This window comes from Pelodiscus sinensis, chromosome 29, assembly GCF_052426305.1.
Source record: "Pelodiscus sinensis isolate ZL-2025 chromosome 29, ASM5242630v1, whole genome shotgun sequence".
In the NCBI taxonomy this organism is placed as follows: domain Eukaryota; kingdom Metazoa; phylum Chordata; order Testudines; family Trionychidae; genus Pelodiscus; species Pelodiscus sinensis.
The window spans coordinates 6737106-6755345 of NC_143080.1; the positions used below are offsets into that span (position 1 = coordinate 6737106).

The following is an 18240-nucleotide window of genomic DNA, read 5'->3' on the forward strand; positions in this document are numbered from 1 at the left end:
GAGAGAACCCAGGTATCCTATCCCTCAGCCCCTCCCCCCAGATATACTCGACCCCCCTCCCCCACAGAGGGGGAGAGAACCCAGGTATCCTATCCCCAGCCCCTCCCCCCGATATACTCGACCCCCCTCCCCCACAGAGGGGGAGAGAACCCAGGTATCCTATCCCCCAGCCCCTCCCCCACAGAGGGGGAGAGAACCCAGGTATCCTATCCCTCAGCCCCTCCCCCCAGATATACTCGACCCCCCTCCCCCCACAGAGGGGGAGAGAACCCAGGTATCCTATCCCCCAGCCCCTCCCCCACAGAGGGGGAGAGAACCCAGGTATCCTATCCCCCAGCCCCCCCCCCACAGAGGGGGAGAGAACCCAGGTATCCTATCCCCCAGCACCTCCCCCGATATACTCGACCCCTCTCTCCCACAGAGGGGGAGAGGACCCAGGTGTCCTGTCTCTCCCGCCCCGGCACTGCCGGCCAGGCCCGCACCTGGACGTTCTCCCGCAGGTCGGTGGCCTCGCGCAGCGGCTGGCCGGCCGCGCGGAAGACCTCGTCGATGGCCTTGATGCCCGTGGCCTTGGTGGAGGTGTATTCCCGCAGCCGCCGGCCCTTGCGCCCGGGGCGCCCCCGCCGGTGCCCCTTGCCCCCGCCGGGCCGGTCGGCGACGGCCACGTGCACGAAGAGGGTGGCGTGGGGCAGCAGGTCCCCGGCCAGGGACTGCAGGGGCAGGTGGCGGTAGCCGCTCTGCAGGCACTCGAAGGGGATGGTGTACTGGGCGATGAATTCGTCCCCGATGTAGTCGTCGTCCAGCACCACCAGGCGCAGCACGGCCAGCTCGGGCAGGTTCACCTGGAACTCCAGGCTCTCCTCGAAGACCGGGTTGTCCCCGCTCTGCAGCGCCGTCTTGGTGCGCCGCTCGGCGCAGTCGGCCGGGATGCCGTGGATCTCGGCGCAGACGTAGGGCTCCACCACGTCGCCCTTGGCGCCCGAGCCCCGGGGCTTGGGCAGGTTCTGCCCGCTGATCACCTTGAGGTGGAGCAGCTGGGCCGGCACGCCGGGCAGCGAGTCCTTGGCGTTGGCGCTGAAGTAGGACACCTCCTCCCGCATGACGGCGGGGCGCAGCACGTACCCGCAGGCCCCGTTCTGCCGGAACCAGCCCGTGTTCAGGTCCATCATGAGCCCCGGCGTCTGGAAGTTCATGGCCACCATTTGGCAGCCGCACTTCCAGAAGTCCTGCGGGTTCATGTTGCTGGCGTCGATGCGCAGAGGGCTGGGGTAGACCCGCGACAGGAACCGCTTGTTGTAGCTCACCAGCTCCGCGGGGGACTCGCTGGCGAAGCGCCCGGCCTCCACCTCGCTGAAGGAGCAGAGCTCCCAGTACCGCTGCCCGCGCCGCGAGGCCTCGAAATCCCGGAAGGGCACTGCCTGGCACAGGCCCACCAGGTCCGACAGCTCCCTGCTCAGCCGCAGCCTGCGTGGCCCGCCCCCCCCGGGAGGCTGCCCGTCGGCCTCGCCCGGCCGCTGCCACGGCTCCGGGCCCTCCTCCTCGTCCGTCACCTCCCCCTCGCTCTCGTGGCAATTGGGCGGCAGCTTCCTGCCCTTGATGAGGATCTTGCCCTTGAGTGTCTCCGGGGAGGGCAGGAAGGCCTCCTCGGGGGCGGGGGTGTCCAGGTACAGCTTGGCGCCCAGGGTTTTCCTCAGGCACTGGGCCATCAGCCTCTGCTGGGCCGGGGAGCAGCGCACGGCCAGGCACAGGATGAGTGGGTAGTCGGAGACCTCGAAGGCGTACCGGTCGATCACGCCCACCGCGCTGCGGAAGGCCACGCGGGAGGCGGCCGAGCGGCCCCCAGAGACCAGGGGCTCGCCCTCCGGGCCGTCCCACACCACCAGCTCCAGGCTGCGGCAGCCCATGCGCAGGGCGGCGACGTAGCCGCCGAGTCCGGCGCTGCCCCAGGAACTGTCCTCCCGCAGGCAGGCGCCATGGGCCGAGCTGATGTAGTAGTGGGACAGGGGCTGCGTCATGTCCTGGCACACCCGGCGGTGCTGCGGGTCGAAGATGGAGCAGTCGGGGGAGAGCAGGTAGCGGGTGAAGCCGTCCACAGCCAGGTAGCCCTTCTCCCGGCCCTCGCTGGAGGGCTCGTATTTGCCAATGATCTCCAGGCACATCTCCTCCGTCACCCCCTCCATGCCCTGCTCCACCTCCAGGAAGGTGAGCAGGTCCTTCAGGCTCAGCGACTCCTTGTTGCTGGAGAACTGGACCAGGAGGAAGAAGATCTCGGGCCGGGTGCAGAGATCGCAGTAGGCCTCCACGAAAAGGTCGCAGGCGACGTCGCTCCCCGACCGCTCCCCGGCCTTCTGCATCTCCTTGAACTTCTGCTCGATGGTGGAGGCCTTCATGCCCGGGTTCAGGGCCTTGATGAGCTGCACGGCCCGGGCCACGGGGATCCGCCCCGCCTTCTCCAGGTCGGCGACGTCGAAGACCGAGGAGATCCAGGCGGTCCGGAGACTGGGATGGCCCGCCTCCGGCGCCTCCGGCGTGTGCTTCCCGTAGGACACCAAGTACCTCAGCCCCATCACCCAGGCATTCACCACGTCGGCCGAGCTAGCCACCAGATCCAGGGACTCGTACTTCTCGCCGTAGATGATGGAGAAGGCGCACTCATCTGGGAACTGGTCGGAGAGGCCGTTGCTGCGCAGCACGGGGGTTTTCTTCCCCACCCGCACCTCCTTGACCGACTTGATCTCGATCTTGGCCTTCTCCGAGTCTTTCTTGGACGGCTCCCAGCGCAGACAGCGCATGTCGGGCTCCAGCAGGAAGAAGCGGCTGTACATGCGCGAGTTGGAGCGCACCTTCTTCATCTCGCAGCCCTCCAGCATGAAGGAGATGCAGGCGGCCGTGCTGTTGATCTTCCGGTCGTTGGGCATGGTGCTGAAGGACACCGTCTTCTTCTTCTGCACCGGCCTCTGGCGAGAGCCATCCTGCAGAGAGAGGAGAACACCGTGGTCAGGCGTGGCGGGGGAACACCAACAGGCGGTGCCGTGGGTCGGGCTGCGCACTGGCTGGCCGGAGGGAGGAGGGGCGATGCCTCGCATACGGGCGAGCGCCATCCCCTCGCAAGACGCACTCTGCCAAGACCCAGCTGAGAGCAGAGCCCGGCGCTGGGCTCCTGCCCCTGCGGGCGCAGAGATGGAGGGCAGCCAGGCCTGACTGCTGGGGACAGCCCGGTGGCGGGCCGGCTCCTTTGAAGCAGAGCAGAGATGGGAAGGAGGGTGCCATTCGGGCCCAAGACAGGAACCTGGGAGGTCCGGGAGGGAGGCCCTGCTCTGACACAGCCCTGCCGGGTGCCCCTGGCACATCCTTGTTGTCCCTGTGCCTCCCGGCCACAGAAGTCCCACCGCTAACAGGCTGGGGGGCAAAGGCAGAGCTCCCGACGTCCCATCCGAGAGCCCATCCCGCCGTGCAGGGGCAGCGCAGCCTTCAGGGGGGACGAATTCGCAGCTGCTGCTTCCCTGCGTTCCTGCCACGGGTGGTTTTCCTCTGCAGGGAAAACTCCAGTAGCAGCAGCAGGTCCCTTCGCTGCAAGGTGGCCAGATCAGCCCGGCCCCTCAGTGCAGGGCCCCAGCGCTGACCCCTCAGCCAGCTGCCCGACGGGGGCGTGACAGCAGCAGCCGACAGGTCTCGGTCCTTCCGTCCCGGCGAGGTGCAAGGGCCTGATAAGCCAGAGCCAGCGCAGTTTCTTGGAGCTAAATATAGGGCACATCCTCCCCAGGGCAGCTACACAGGGACTCCCATCCCCCCCTCCCCCCCCCGGCCGGTGAGCTCTTCCTGCTGGGTCTGGGGCCAGGAGGTGCCTTCCTGCCTCCCCACAGCTGGTCTGTGCGCCTGATGCCCTGGGACCCCCATCCAACCGGATTTGCTTCTCCTTTGAGCTGCAGTCCCCACGCTCCCACCCCTGGGTTCCCCACCCGCCACAGCCCTCTAGTGCCCCACCCTCCCCACCCACAGCCCCCACTCCCCACAGCACCCCGCCCTCCCCACCCACAGCCCCCACGCCCCACAGCACCCCGCCCTCCCCACCCACAGCCCCCACGCCCCACAGCACCCCGCCCTCCCTACCCACAGCCCCCACCCACAGCCCCCATGCCCCACAGCCCCCACTCCCCACAGCACCCCGCCCTCCCCACCCACAGCCCCCACGCCCCACAGCACCCCGCCCTCCCTACCCACAGCCCCCACCCACAGCCCCCATGCCCCACAGCCCCCACTCCCCACAGCACCCCGTCCTCCCCACCCACAGCCCCCACTATCCCACCCCAGGGCTCCCCCCCCACAGCATCCTTCCCTCCCCACCCACAGCCCCCGCTATCCTACCCCAGGGCTCCCCCCCACCCACAGCCCCCAATATCCCACCCCAGGGCTCCTCCACTCCCCACTGCACCCCTCCCTCCCTACCCACAGCCCCCACTCCCCACAGCACCCCGCCCTCCCTACCCACAGCCCCCACTATCCCACCCCAGGGCTCCCCCCCCCCCCACAGCATCCTTCCCTCCCCACCCACAGCCCCCGCTATCCTACCCCAGGGCTCCCCCCCACCCACAGCCCCCAATATCCCACCCCAGGGCTCCTCCACTCCCCACTGCACCCCTCCCTCCCTACCCACAGCCCCCACTCCCCACAGCACCCCTCCCTCCCTACCCACTATCCTACCCCAGGGCTCCCCCACTCTCCCTAACCACAGCCCCCACTATCCCACCCCAGGGCTCCCCCCCCCCCCACAGCACTCCTCCCTCCCCACCCACAGCCCAAAACAAATGCCCAAGCAGGCAGCAGGGCCCAGATTCCAGTGAATGGGCACCGAAGGTGAAGGAACCGTCAGCCCGTGGGCAGCCGGGAGGGGGTGGGGGATCCTGGCTCCAGCTCCCTCCGCCACCCAGCCCTGTCTCAAGGTGAGCTTGGGCCCTGAAGAAACACAATAGCCCCGTGGCCCTGAAATGCTCCCATCCGAGCTCAGGAGACCCCAGCGTCCACGGGAGAGCCAGCCTCCTGCCACTCCCTGCCCCCCACTGTGCCGGGCACCCCCCAGGCTCCTTCCCTGCCCCCCGGAGTGGGATGCTCCCCCAGCCCAAAGGGCTGTAAAACCGAAGGCCCCGCCCTGGCCCCATGCACAGCCGCTTCCTTGCTGCTGGGCCCCAGCCAACGTGGCAGGGGTGGGTGAGATTCTGTGGCCTGCACTGTGCAGGGGGTCAGACTAGATGATCATAATGGTCCCTTCTGACCTTAAAGTCTATGAGGTCGTCCCCCCCCCCCCACCAGCCCATTAACCAGACCCAGGCCACGTCTGTGCGGGGAGGGGGGCAAGGGGCATAGAGGGGGTGCAGCCACCAGCCCCCTCCCCCCCACCAGCAGGTGCCATCCAGCAGTGGGGCCTGGGTGGGTCACGAGCCGTGGGGCGGGGGTGGATTTCAAGGATTTCCAGCCAAACCGAGGGGCGTTTTCCGTGAGGCTCAGGGACGTGTGTGGGGGGGGGGGGGAGTTGAGGGAACCACTCGGAGGCTGGGAGCTGGGCAGGCCCCTGGGGGGCAGAGCGCAGCGGGGCAAGGCTGGGGTGGGGCCTGGATAAGCAGCCCTTGCCTGGGGCTACTTCAAAGGGAAGCTCTGAGAGCTGCTGCTAGGAGATAAGGGGGGCGCAGCCCCACCAGCAGGGGGAGGGGAGAGGTGCCCCTGCTTGGGAGGGGGGAGGGAGTGAGGCCCATCAAGGCCCAGGTTCAGGGCCTGCTGCCCATAAATGGTGAACGACGGGGGGGGGGGCGATGGGAGCCCAAGGATGCAGCAGCATGGGGCCAGGGACAGGAACCGCGTCCCGCCAGGAGGGGGACCAGCTGCAAGAGCAGCTCCCAGCTCCAGGGGCTGGGTCCCGCTAACGAGCAGCGTGGGGGGGGGCATGCTAAGAAACACAGGAGCGGCAGCGCTCCTCACTCCCAACCCGCACCCCCCTGCAGCCCCAGCCCTGGGCCTCCCCCTTCACCCCTGAGCCCGCCTCTCCCTCACCGGCTCCGCTGCTGAGCCCCCCTCCCTGCAGCCCCAGCCCTGGGCCTCCCCCTTCACCCCCGAGCCCGCCTCTCCCCCACCGGCTCCGCTGCTGAGCCCCCCTCCCTGCAGCCCCAGCCCTGGGCCTCCCCCTTCACCCCCGAGCCCGCCTCTCCCCCACCGGCTCCGCTGCTGAGCCCCCCTCCCCGCAGCCCCAGCCCTGGGCCTCCCCCTTCACCCCCGAGCCCGCCTCTCCCCCACCGGCTCCGCTGCTGAGCCCCCCCCCCCCTCCTTGCAGCCCCAGCCCTGGGCCTCCCCCTTCACCCCTGAGCCCGCCTCCCCCCCACCGGCTCCGCTGCTGAGCCCCCTCCCCGCAGCCCCAGCCCTGGGCCTCCCCCTTCACCCCCGAGCCCGCCTCTCCCCCACCGGCTCCGCTGCTGAGCCCCCCCCCCCCTCCCTGCAGCCCCAGCCCTGGGCCTCCCCCTTCACCCCTGAGCCCGCCTCCCCCCCCCAACTGGCTCTGCTGCTGAGCCCCCCTCCCCGCAGCCCCAGCCCTGGGCCTCCCCCTTCACCCCCGAGCCCGCCTCCCCCCCACCGGCTCCGCTGCTGAGCCCCCTCCCCGCAGCCCCAGCCCTGGGCCTCCCCCTTCACCCCCGAGCCCGCCTCCCCCCCACCGGCTCCGCTGCTGAGCCCCCCTCCCTGCAGCCGGACTTGCTGCCCTTTTAATCCAGCGGATTTTCCAATCAAGAGGAGCTGGCAGAGCCCGATCCCCTGGATCCGAGGCTCCTGCTCGGCACAACCGAACTCCCTGCCGCTGCCAGGTCGCGGCCAGGGCAAGGGACCCCCGTGCGTACACCCCCTTTGCAGCTGAGCAACCAGGAGCCAGGACGCCCTGCCCAGACAGGGTCTCCTCGGCCCCTCAAACAGCCACGGTCCACCAGGGTCAGGACTCCCTGGGGATCCCCCAGTGCTTCTAGCCCCCTCTCTGGCCCAATGGGGAGAGGCTCCTGCCCCACCAAACCAGATGGTTTTAGCTCCGTTTTCCTTCCTTCCTTCCTCTCCAGGCTGGGATCCTGCCAGCTGCACACCCTCCCGTGGCAGCCTGGCCTCTCCGGGCTTCCTCCCTAGGTCAGCCTGGCCCAGCCCCCAGCCCGCCATGGCTGCCCCTCATGACACGGGGCTTTCGGGCAACTCACCCCCACAGCCCAAATGCCTGCTCTGACACGGGCTCCTGCTGGGCTGCCCCAGGAGTTCCTCCCAGCGTGTCCCCAGCCCCCCCATCTGTCCCAGCCTCCGGACTCAGCCCCGTCAGGCTCTTCCTGACAGACACCCCAGTACTGCCAGCTCCCTCGCCCCCCAGTGCGAGCCTGCCCCTCCCCTTCAGGGCTGGATGTGTCCTCAGTTCCCTTACTCGGACGTTACCGAATTCTGATGTGAACGTACAAAACACTGTTCTGTGTTTGCACCAAACCCTGGGCCAAGGGGGCCAAGGGAGACGTCTATAGAAAGCGTCTGCGTGGCTGGTTCGGTTTCGACAGCTCTGATGCCTGTGCCACTTTTGTATCTGAAGTTACGAGCATTGGCTCCGAACTTGCATTTCACACGCTTGCTTGCGAGAGGTCTCGGCAGAAGGCTTGGCCAGCCTCCTGAAAGGGCGGCTAGTCAAGTGAACAGCAGCCATGAGCCGAAACAGGGGCCAATCCACACCTGAGGGACTTTGCAGGGAACGGTCACACCCACATGTGAGCCGTGGCTGCTGCCGAAAAAGGATTGAGTCGTGCCTGGACCGGTGACTAGCTCACGTGACCAATAGGGATGTGAAAGTGTAACTGTGTACATAACTAACGGTAAATGTAGGCTCCTCATAGGTAAGGGGAGCCGGTTTAAAAGCCGGCTCCCAGCATGCACTGGGACGCACACCGACCCCCCCCCTGCTGTATCAGAGACAGCAGGGTGGGTGGCAGGCGGGAGACGGTAGATGCGGGGAGCTGGCTCCCCGTGCACATCAGCTCCTGGGGAGCCGCCTGCCAGCCCACGTGGAACCATTGAAAATTTCAGCGGTTACATGGTTACTTAATTACACACATTTTCACATCTCTAGCGATAAACTGCATCTTGGGATATACTCTCGCACGGGGAGAACAATGGGATCCCCTCTACATGGGCAAGGGCATAAAGGGGGATCCGGGGGTTCCTCCGCGTTTGCCTTCATTCCAGCTTAGCACTTGGCTATGAATTGAGCCCGAAAGGACCGAGGGCCCAATCCTAACAGAGGATGTATTCCAGAGACTTATAAAACAGCAGCTGAATCCGTCTCTGCTCCAAGCCTGCACCAGGAAGGTTGTAAGCGGTGCGCGTCACTTGGTTCCTTTAACAATTTCACTCTCAACCTCGTCTTTCCTTCTTTTTTAGTAATAAACCTTTAGATTTCAGATTTGAAAGGCCTGGTGCAGGGTGCTCTTTTGGATAAGATCCGAGGTGTAAATCGGCCTGGGCGCGTGACCGGTCCTTTGGGACCGGGAGAACCTGTTCGGAGTTGGCGAGATTGGTTTTTATAACCTCTCCTCAGCGTAAGGAAGGGCGCTGGTTGTGGCACAGGTAAAGCTGGCGTGTCTGAGGGAGACTTTTTGCCGGCCAGAGTAGCAGCTGAAATGTTCTTTGTGGCCGGTTGGGCGCCTTGTAGAGGGAGCCCCCCAGACTTGGGCTGAAAGTAGCCCTGGTTCTGAGCAATTCCGCCTGATTTGACTCCCTCAGAGGTGCCCCCCGACCCTTGTTCTATTACACCCAGAAATCTTTTATTTTACAGGTTCCATTTCAGTCCTGCCCAGCGGCAACATCCCTCCGCACGGTTCAATGCCGGATCCTGAGGTACCCTGCACCCAACAGGCGCCTGCAAAGGGAAAGGGGAACTGCAGACACGCCCCATGTGTCACCCAGAGAAACCGCCCCCACACAGGGTCCTTTCACCGCAGTATCCCCAAAGCCAACCCTGGGGCTTATCACACGCTGCACAGGCACCCCCCCAGATGCCGTGGTTGGCTTCAGAATCCGTTGGCATCCCTTGGTCTCTCCCCCCCCCCCCCCCAACCTCCTGGCCAGGCTGCTCTGGAGAGCCGGCACAGTGCCAGAGACAGCAGCCTCCACCCACCCGGCTGCTGCTAGCCAGACTGGGCCTGTGGCACCAGGCAAGGTGGCACCGGAACGGGGGAGCCCAGCGCCGGTGCTGGGTCCTGTGGGGCTGCAGGTGGGGATGAGGCGAGGGAGCTGGTCAGGGCTGCTCCCTGAAATGGGTGCAGCCCTGCTGGGAAGCCAGCCAAACCAGGAGGGGGCCCCCAACCACCCACAGGAGGGGTCACGGCCAGCCTGTACCACACTCAGCCACAGACGGCACAAGCAGCCTGGAGCAGGCTCCACCGGTGACCGACAGGCAGAGGATTCCCCCCCAGCACCAACCCCTCCCCTCCAGCAGCCCTTCACAGTGCAGGGGAGGGAACGAGGCGCCGGAGCAGGAGGTGAGCCTGGAGGGACATCGCTATGGCTTCTACGCCCAGGGCAATGCATCTGCTGGCATCACTCACCAGCTCCCAGCCCAGAGCCAGGTGTGGCCACGGGATGCTAAGACAAATCTTGGCCCCAGGGGGAAGCGGGGCCGGGTTCTGACTCCCTCCGCAGCTCAGCGATGGGCCAGGCAGCCTTTGGGGGGGAGGGTTCCCCTGCTTTCATCCCAGCCCCACTTTGGGTGGCTCCAGCTGGCAGTTAGAGGGCGTTTCCCCTTCTCCCTGAACAGCCCCCACGGCCGGTCCCACTGCCCAGGCTGCTCCCTGCAGACGCTGAGGCTTCTCCGGAGCCTATTGCTGGAGAATGACGCCCTCTGCTCCTGCACCCAGGGGAGCCCCATGCATGGGCGGGGGGCGGGGACAGGCCCCATGGAGACCAGACCAGCCATCACTGCACCCCAAGCAACCTGGAAAGGGGGCTCAGCACCTGAGCCTCTGGCTCTGATCACAGGCATGTAGCTCTCTGCTCCTCCCTCGCCCCCTACCCCATCCCTCTGCCCTGGAGCAGGCAGCTCTGCCGCCAGCAGGGTCAGATGCACACACAGGGTCACGGCCCAGCCTCCACCCGGTCCCAGCGGCACCGCCCTCCTCATCCCACAGCCCGTACCGCCCTGCCCCGGCCCCGAACAGAAAACAGGAAATCCACCCGGAAAGGAAGGGCCGGGTGAGGAGCTGCTTTGGTCGAACAGCTGCCAGATGTGACTTCACAAGGCACCATGTCCAGCCTGGCCTGCTGCAGAGAAACAGCCCCACCGGCCGCACGACTGGGCAGAGATCTGGCCGCGGGGGGATCGTGTCAGCGGGGGACCCCTGAGCTAGCTGGGGCACAACCTGCAGAAGGGGCGATGGGTTTCACTGTGGGGGCAGGTCGAGGACACACCCATCCCGCCCGCGCCGGGAGCCTGGTCCCCGTGCACCGAGGGCCGGCAGCGGCTGAGTGCTCGGCACTGGGTGCACGGGAAAGGCAGCCCATGGGCTCCTGCTGCAGCGCACACTCCGTCTTCTCTGGGGCCCTTCTGCGCTGCCTGCGGAGCGTGACTGCTGCAGGCGGAGACGCCCCAGGGGCTGATCTAGCAAGCTCAGGCCTCCACAGCTGGGAGGCTTCCCCAACACTGCACCTGGCTGGTCCGTGCTGCCAGAGCAACCCTGCGCCTGGGACCCAGATGAACGCCTGCCCGTGCCGAGCAGCCTCGGTACATGCACTAGCCCAGGGATCGCCAAGCGCTCTGCAGGCGGGGCTGCCTCGCTTCCCGGTACAGGATAGAGCTAACCGCACGCCGCCTGTCTCCGGCCCAGCGAGGCGCTGACAGTTACACGAGGCACGAAGAGGAAGTTCAGCTCCGAGGCAGCCGGTACCTGAGCGCCGCCGCCCATGGAAGCTCTGAGGCGGCGCAGGGAGTCGGGGGCTCCTGGTGATGCGTGAGGGGCCAGGGCTGCATGCTACAGCTGTCAATGCCGGGGAGGAAAAGTACCCCCGGCGGCCGGCTGTAGTATGGCGTGTGTGGCCCCATGCCCACAGGGTGGCTCTTACCCTGTGGGACAGAACACCCGGCAGGCACCACAGGGCGAGTGCCTTGCTGGGCCAGGCACAAGACAGATGCTTTCACCGTTCCTGAAGGCGACATCACTCACCCAGGGAACTGAGCTTAACCAATCCCCACGGGACGTCGCCTCTGGGTCAGCCCCGAGCACTACACGCTGTGCCCAGCACGTTCCCCGGCACACAGGGCTTTCTCTGGGCTCTGACACCGGGCCTGCACGGTGCTGTGACCAGCCACCTCCCATGCACAGGGCCCCGGCTGGGGTCGCTGGTTTAGCCTCGGAGTCCCTGCCGGCTAATTTAGCACCAAGCTCCGTGTAATTTACCTTGTGGAATATTTCCTTAAGCAGCTGATCTGGCTGCTCCCCCTCCCCCCACGACTGGTCACACCCGGTTGGGTTTGGCTGCTGGTGACCAAGAGACAGAGGAACCGAAAGCCGTGGAGGTTCAGCAGTCGGAGGCTGGGGGCAAGTCTGGATCAGCAGCAGGGGCTCAGCCCACCGGCAGGGCGGCTAGCCACATGCACACATAGCAGAAAGGCTCCCTCACCTCCACCTGGGCCTCTGGATCATGGCAAGAGGTGCCCCCCCCCCCCGATACCTCACAGAGCAGGACGGTGTGTGTGACACACCCACACACGCCCAGCGGTGGCGGTAACTTTCTAACACTAACAGCCACAGCAGAGCCGGAGACAAGAAACCAAGTATCCAGACGCCGTTCTGCCCCCGCCCGCTGCCCTGGCCCCTGGATGCCGGAGAGACACCAAGGTCCATGCCGAGTTCTGCTCCAGGGCGGTAGAGGCCACAAGAGAGGGGTGGGGGTGGGAAGAAGGAGGCAACATCACATTACTAAAAGGCCTCTCAGCGTCTTCCCCCTGCCATGGGAAGCCCAGACAGGCAGCAGCTGGGCTCAGCCAGAGCTTTTCTAGAGGAGCTTGTTCCCCGCTGAGAAAAGAGACAGTGACACACGGTCCCCAGCAGGGCCAGCTGGAGGAGATGGCATGAGCCCAGCCTGTGAGGTACCCCAGGAAGGGGGCAGGTCTAGGGGGTTCCTGCCCCATGCCAGGCCCCACGTAAGGCACTCGAGCACTGCCGACATCGACTGCTGCCCCGCAAGCCCTGCACTGGGTGCTGGCCCAGGCAAACCTGATGGGACCAGCCACCCAGCCCTTCCGAGAGCCACCCTGCGCTCCCCGCCTCCCACACGCCAGCGACACATCCCCAGTTGGACACCAGGGTTCAATGGAGCCCCTGACCCCCTGCACCAGCTCCCTGGAGCTACACTCCCCTCGGTAACCGTCGCCCTTGGTACCATGGTAACCGTCACCCTCCAGCCCCCTGGTAACTGCTGCCCCTGGAGCTCCATTCATCTCAGCAACTGTCACCCTGTTACCGCAGCAACCATCACCCTCTGCCCTGGTAACTGCCTCCCTAGTAACCACTGCCCCAGAGTTGCTCTTGCCTCAATAACCGTCGCCCTGGTACCTCGGAAACCACCATGACCAGAGCGACACATCTCAGTAATTGCAGCTCCCAGGCCACCAGTAACTGCTGCCCCAAAGGGCTACACACAGCAGCCCCCCCTCCCCCGACACCCACCCCATGCAGCAGCTCCCCTCCTCCCCCCCGCCAGCTGCATCCAGGGTAGAATAGATCCCTATAATCCTGGCGTACCGGGCAGGTCACCGGGCTCAAATCCGTCCACCTGGCTGTTCTGCTCACGTGGCACGGAGCAGATTTACCAGCGGCAGGACGGGAGATGCCCACGTTTACCTGCACCGGGGCCGGGGGGGCTCCCAAGCCCACCCAGGGAAGAGGAGAGACCTGCTGCCCAGGTGCTGCCGGGCGCTCCCCGCGCCACGTGACAAACGCTGCCTCTCACAGTCGTTTCCCTGCTGCCCCAGCCGGCCCGTCAGGCCCCGGACAAAGGCGATGAGGAGGGAGGAAGGGGCTGGCTGCCAGCAGAGGCGAGATTAGCCAGCTGCGTGCAGGGAAACCCGGGAGGCAGGCGCCGGGATCCAATAAGAAGCGAAGGACGTTGGCTCTCGAGCCATCTCGGCATCATCTAAGTGACGTGGCTGCAGGCTGCTTTGCTGTCCTACCCATAATTCCCTCCTAGCCAAAGGCCTTTTCTGCAGCCCGACCCCCTGCCACAGAGGCCTAGACCAGCTTTGGGGCAGTGGGCATGGGATGCTGGCATCCTTCACGCCAAGCCCTGGGCTGCAGAGGTTGTTGGAAGGAGGGCAAGGAATTCTGGGAAGCTGGGCACAGCAGCTGCCTCTAAATGGGCACCAGCAGGAAAAACACGAGCCAGTCAGGGGCAGGCAGTTGCCTGGGGCAGTTGCATTGAGCACAGGTTCTGCCCCAGTCCCCGAACTAACCAACCTGTGGAACTCCTAGCTGCAGGAGACCCTCAAGGCAAGGAGTCTGGGGGTGCCCAACCACTCTATGGAACTCAGAGAAAGGATTAGATTCAAAGACACCAACATTTTAAAGCCAGAGGGGACAATTCATCCTCTACATGACCTTCAGGGTGCAGGCAGCCCTTCCTGCCCCTTGTCCGCAGGACCCTCCCGAAGATGAGGCCTGTTTCTGCAGCACAGCTGCACAGTTTCTGCATGCCCAGCTATGCCACATTGATATGTCCCCAGGGCCTCTCTGGGAGAGATTCCTGGGCCACCAGTAACACACTGTGAGCATTTTTGCTCTCCAAAGTCTTCGGCTGCAGGCGAACAGGGGCGCAGGTCACAGGCAGGTTTAAACTGGCGTAAATGGTGGAGTCTCTGCAGCTCCGCCAGAGATGAGGGGTCCTATTGCAGGAGTAGGAGGGCGTGGAGATGTGATGAAGTAGGGATTGCACTCGCTTTGCTACGTTGCATGTGGGTTCTACTGTCCTGTAGCAACCCCATGTGTGTGCCTCGGTTTCCCTGGGCACTGCACTAAGACTTAGATGAGGGAAACTACCCTAGCCGCAGCACGTACATAATGGGGTACAGCCAGGGTGACACCTTTTGCCCAGGAAGGAGAACAAAAGGCAGAGGAGAGGCTTTGGGCCCAGGCTAATGGGCGGGGCTGAGTCAGTCTGGATTGGCTTGGGGTGCTGGGAGGGGGTGTGAGGCCTTGGCTCTGAGTCCCCTCTCCCCAAGATGGATGGTACTGACTGCTGGTGACTGTGCTGACAAGCCTAATCAACCTTCTGTTCGCTGAGTCACATCTGGCTGCGGCTGCAGGGCCCGGTGACACCCGATGATCCCTGCACATCTCCGAGACGGATCCCGGGTCATTCGAGGTGCAGCGGAGCCCTGCTCCAACTCCCGGACACGGGGACCTGAGCTCAGCCCCTTCCAGAGCAGAAAAGGAGGGTAGAGCTGCCGAGGGTTACAGCTGCACTCGTGCTGCAGGCGCTGCTGGGGAGCCTCCGCCGGCACGGCATCCGGGGAGGCGGGAGCCCCTCCTGGCGCATTGCACGCGCTCTGCCTTTCCACCCGCAAGCGCGCTCCCCGCCGAAGGCCCCGGGACCACAACGAGGCTGCACAGGCGCCGGGCGAGCAAGGAACAACCCCCCTGCAATTGCCCTGTGCGCACGCTGTGAAGCTGGCTCACGCCCCCTTTGCCAAGACAACGCGGCGCTTGACAAAGGAGGGGCGGGAAGGGGACAGCGGCACGGGAGGCAGCCCACACACCCGGTATTAATAGCACAGCAGCAATTTCACCTTAAAATAGGCTGTGTGAAGAGGGGAGGCGGGCTCTGGACACAGGCGGCCTATTGCACGGCCCGGCAGCGGTGACGCGGGCACCGCTGGGGGACAGACTTAGAAATACACACGCGACTCTCCGGCTCCAGTGCAGCCCCGGGACCCTCCTCGCCAGAGGCACCTTCAGACCCTCCCTTGACCTTCCAGCAAGAGACTTCCCCTGCCTGCGAGCGCCCCAGCGCCAGGCAGGGAGCCCCTCCATAGTTCCTCCTTCCCCAGGGATGCACCAGCCCACCAAGAAAAAGGGGGTGAAGCCTCCAGCACTCAGAAGCAACATCCGCTCCCCGTGTGTGGTTCCCCCACTTTGCTCTGAACACAGCCGGCCCCTAGTGCCTGGGGACGCCAAGGCGATTCGGGGCTGCTGGGGGCCTGCACGTGGCAAGACGGAGGGGCGGCCCGGAGACAGGCCCAGCCCCAACACAGCAGCCAAACCCGCCGAGTTCGGACCCCAGAGTGTCACGAACCACCCCATGGCCTGATCCCCTCAGGATCGGGCCCTACCAGGCCCCACGGGCCCCACCAACATGGGCCACTGCCAGCCCAAGCAGGCTCGGAGGCAAACCCATCTGTCTGCTGCCTTGAGCGTCAGAGCTGCTCCTCCTCCCCCCCCCCGGGTCAAACAAGAGAAACACAAGCCTCCAGGGGCATGCAGGGCAGGGGCTGCAGGGAGCCAGCCCCACAGAGGCACCAGAGACCTGGCTGAGCACCCAGAGAGCAAGGTGGATTCCGTCCCCGAGCAGCAACGCAAGCAGACAGGCAGAGGTCACGGATACACGAGGTCATCCAGAGCCACGCCACCCTGATCGCCCACGAGGCCCAGCACCCTTTGTGCACAGACAGCTCGGGAGCACCAGCCCCGCCCCCGCCGCCCACAGCGCCCTGCAAGAAGTTAGGCCGTCAGAACATGGGGCCCCCACCCCCGCCCTTTCTGGGAACCCCAGGTCTGCCTGGCTGGGAAATCCCCCCCAGCTGCAAGCCCGGAGCCCGTCCACCGAGCCTGGTGCCGGCTCCCAGCCAGGGGGCGTGGTGCAGCGAACAAAGCCCCTCGTGGGCGGGGATGAATGAAGAGAGAGGCCACCTTGCACCCCACAGAGCCAGGTCACCCACTGCGGCCCCCCCCAGGTGCACGGGGGTGCACACCAGCCAGCTCCCCTCCTCGCTTGCTGCCCCAGACACTCCGACAGTAGAGCCCTTTATGCAGGGGTGAACTAGGGCAGGATTCCCCAGTTTGGCCAGGAGGGGTGGGGGATCTGGACAGTATGAGCTTGGGGAAAGAGGGCTGGGGGTAGCCCTAGGGAAGGCGGCGAGGGGGAGGATGCAGCAGGAATCCCCAGATGGAAACAGGAGGTATGGCAGGGGACAATCCCAGCCACTGGCTCTGGATGGAGGGAGGGGGGAGGAATCTCCAGAGGGGGGGGGGGGGGTTCCCAGAGGATCCCATCCAGATAGGGAGAACAGGACAGGCAGGCTGCAGACAGCAGTGCCAGGTCAGCAGGGAAGATGTGGGGGGACATGATGAGGGTCCAGTCGGGGGAGGGAGTCCTGGCCAGGCAAAGTGGGGAGAGGTGCTGCAGGCCCCAATGTGCCAGTCAGGTGGGATGAAGTGGGTACCAGCCAGGCAGGGGGGAATGAGGGAGACACTGGGTACCCCAGGGGATATGTAGGTCCTGGGTGGGGGACAGGACAGGGGGGATGCAGGTCCTGGTTGTAGGGAGAGAGATTGGCAGGGGCAGCTAATGTAGGACCCAACCCGGTGTGCGGGAGGATGCAGGTCAGGTAGGGATGCAGGGCATGGGGGGGGGGGGGTGCAAGGGATGCAGTCTGCGGTCAGGGAGGATGAGGAGGTGATGGGCTCCAGGGTCCAGGCCAGCAGGGCTGATGGGGGACGGGTGGAGGGGATTGCAGGTGGAGTGCTGATGTGGGTCCCAGCTGGGTGGTGCAAGAGGCCAGAGCTGTGGGGGGCAGGGCTACAGGATGCAGGGAAGCAGGAGTATAGGAGGGCCTGGGAAGCAGGGATGCCGGGGAGTGCAGGGGGCATGGGGGCCAGGCTGCAGGTTGTTGGGGGGGGGTGTCTAGAGACAGGGCTGAAGCAATGCTAGGGTGCAATGGGGCCGGGAGCACGGCAGGACCGGGGGGGGGGGTAGGGCTGTGAGGGGTGCAGGGGGCCCTGGGGGCACGGTTGCAGAAGATCTGGAGGTGCAAAGGGGGTCTGGGGGCAGGGCTGCAGGGGCCCAGGGGAAGATCGGAAGCAGGGCTACAAAGGGCAGAGAGGCCGGGGCACCGGCAGGATGCTGGGGGGGGGGGGGTGCAAGGGAGCCTGGGGGCAGGGCTGCGAGGAGGACCTGGAGGGAAACAAGGGGGGCTGGGGGCAGGGCTGCGGAAGACCCGGGGAGGTAACGGGGCTCAGGGGAGGGCCCGGGGGTGCAGGGGGGGCCGGGGGCGGGGCTGCGGGGGGCCGGGGAAGGGGGGGCTGGGGGTGCAGGGGGGCCGGGGAAGGGGGGGCTGGGGGTGCAGGGGGGCCGGGGAAAGGGGGGGCCGGGGGAAAGGGGGCCCGGGGGTGCAGGGGGGCCGGGGAAAGGGGGGGCCGGGGGTGCAGGGGGCCGGGGAAAGGGGGGGCCGGGGGTGCAGGGAGCCGCCGTCCCGGTCTCACCTTCATGATGCTGGCGCGGGGCGCGGCGGGCACCGGGCTCCGCTCCGCCGAGTTCTCGCGGCTGCTGCCGGAGCCGGAGCCCGGGCTCCCGCCGCCCCGGGGCCCGTCCGCCATCCCCGGCTCGGGGCACCGCGGCGGGGCCGCTCCCCAGGCTCCGCCGCCCCGCGCGCCCCGCAGCCCCGCGCGGCTCTGCCTGGAGGGGGGCGGAGCGGGGCGGGGGAGGGGCTGGGGGCGGGGGCGGGCGCGGGGCGGCCCCCAGCCGAGCTGCGAGCCTGGCCCCTGCAGCGCTGGGGCGAGGGGCCCGAGCCCAGCCTGAGCCGGGGGTCCCGCTCCCTGCACCCCCAACGTCCCCCCGGTGCCACAAACACCCCGTGCTCCCCGAAACGCCGCGCCCCTGCCTCCAACTACCCCCACCCGCCCCTCAAATCCTACCCCGGCTCCCCACCCCCTGCACCCCGAAACCCCGCACCCCGCCTCCAGCTCCCCACCCCCTGCACCCCGAAACCCCGCACCCCGCCTCCATCTCCCCACTCCCTGCACCCCGAAACCCCGCACCCTGCCTCCATCTCCCCACCCCCTGCACCCCGAAACCCCGCACCCTGCCTCCATCTCCCCACCCCCTGCACCCCGAAACCCCGCACCCCTGCCTCCATCTCCCCACCCCCTGCACCCCGAAACCCCGCACCCTGCCTCCATCTCCCCACCCCCTGCACCCCGA

General features: G+C 66.4%; 1 protein-coding gene across 1 annotated transcript in view; it reads right to left on the reverse strand.

Moving 5' to 3' along the window:
* The window catches only part of LOC102462232 (inactive phospholipase C-like protein 2), a 31051-nt gene extending 13336 nt beyond the window's left edge, over window positions 1-17715 (reverse strand). Inside the window, exons 1-2 of the mRNA XM_075911248.2 lie at window positions 17523-17715; window positions 483-2972 (exon numbers count right to left, since the gene is read on the reverse strand). Coding sequence (XP_075767363.1) covers window positions 483-2972; window positions 17523-17636 — 2604 coding nt within the window. The 5' untranslated portion in view covers window positions 17637-17715. The remainder of the gene's footprint in view (window positions 1-482; window positions 2973-17522) is intronic.
* Between the last annotated feature and the right edge of the window lie 525 nt (window positions 17716-18240).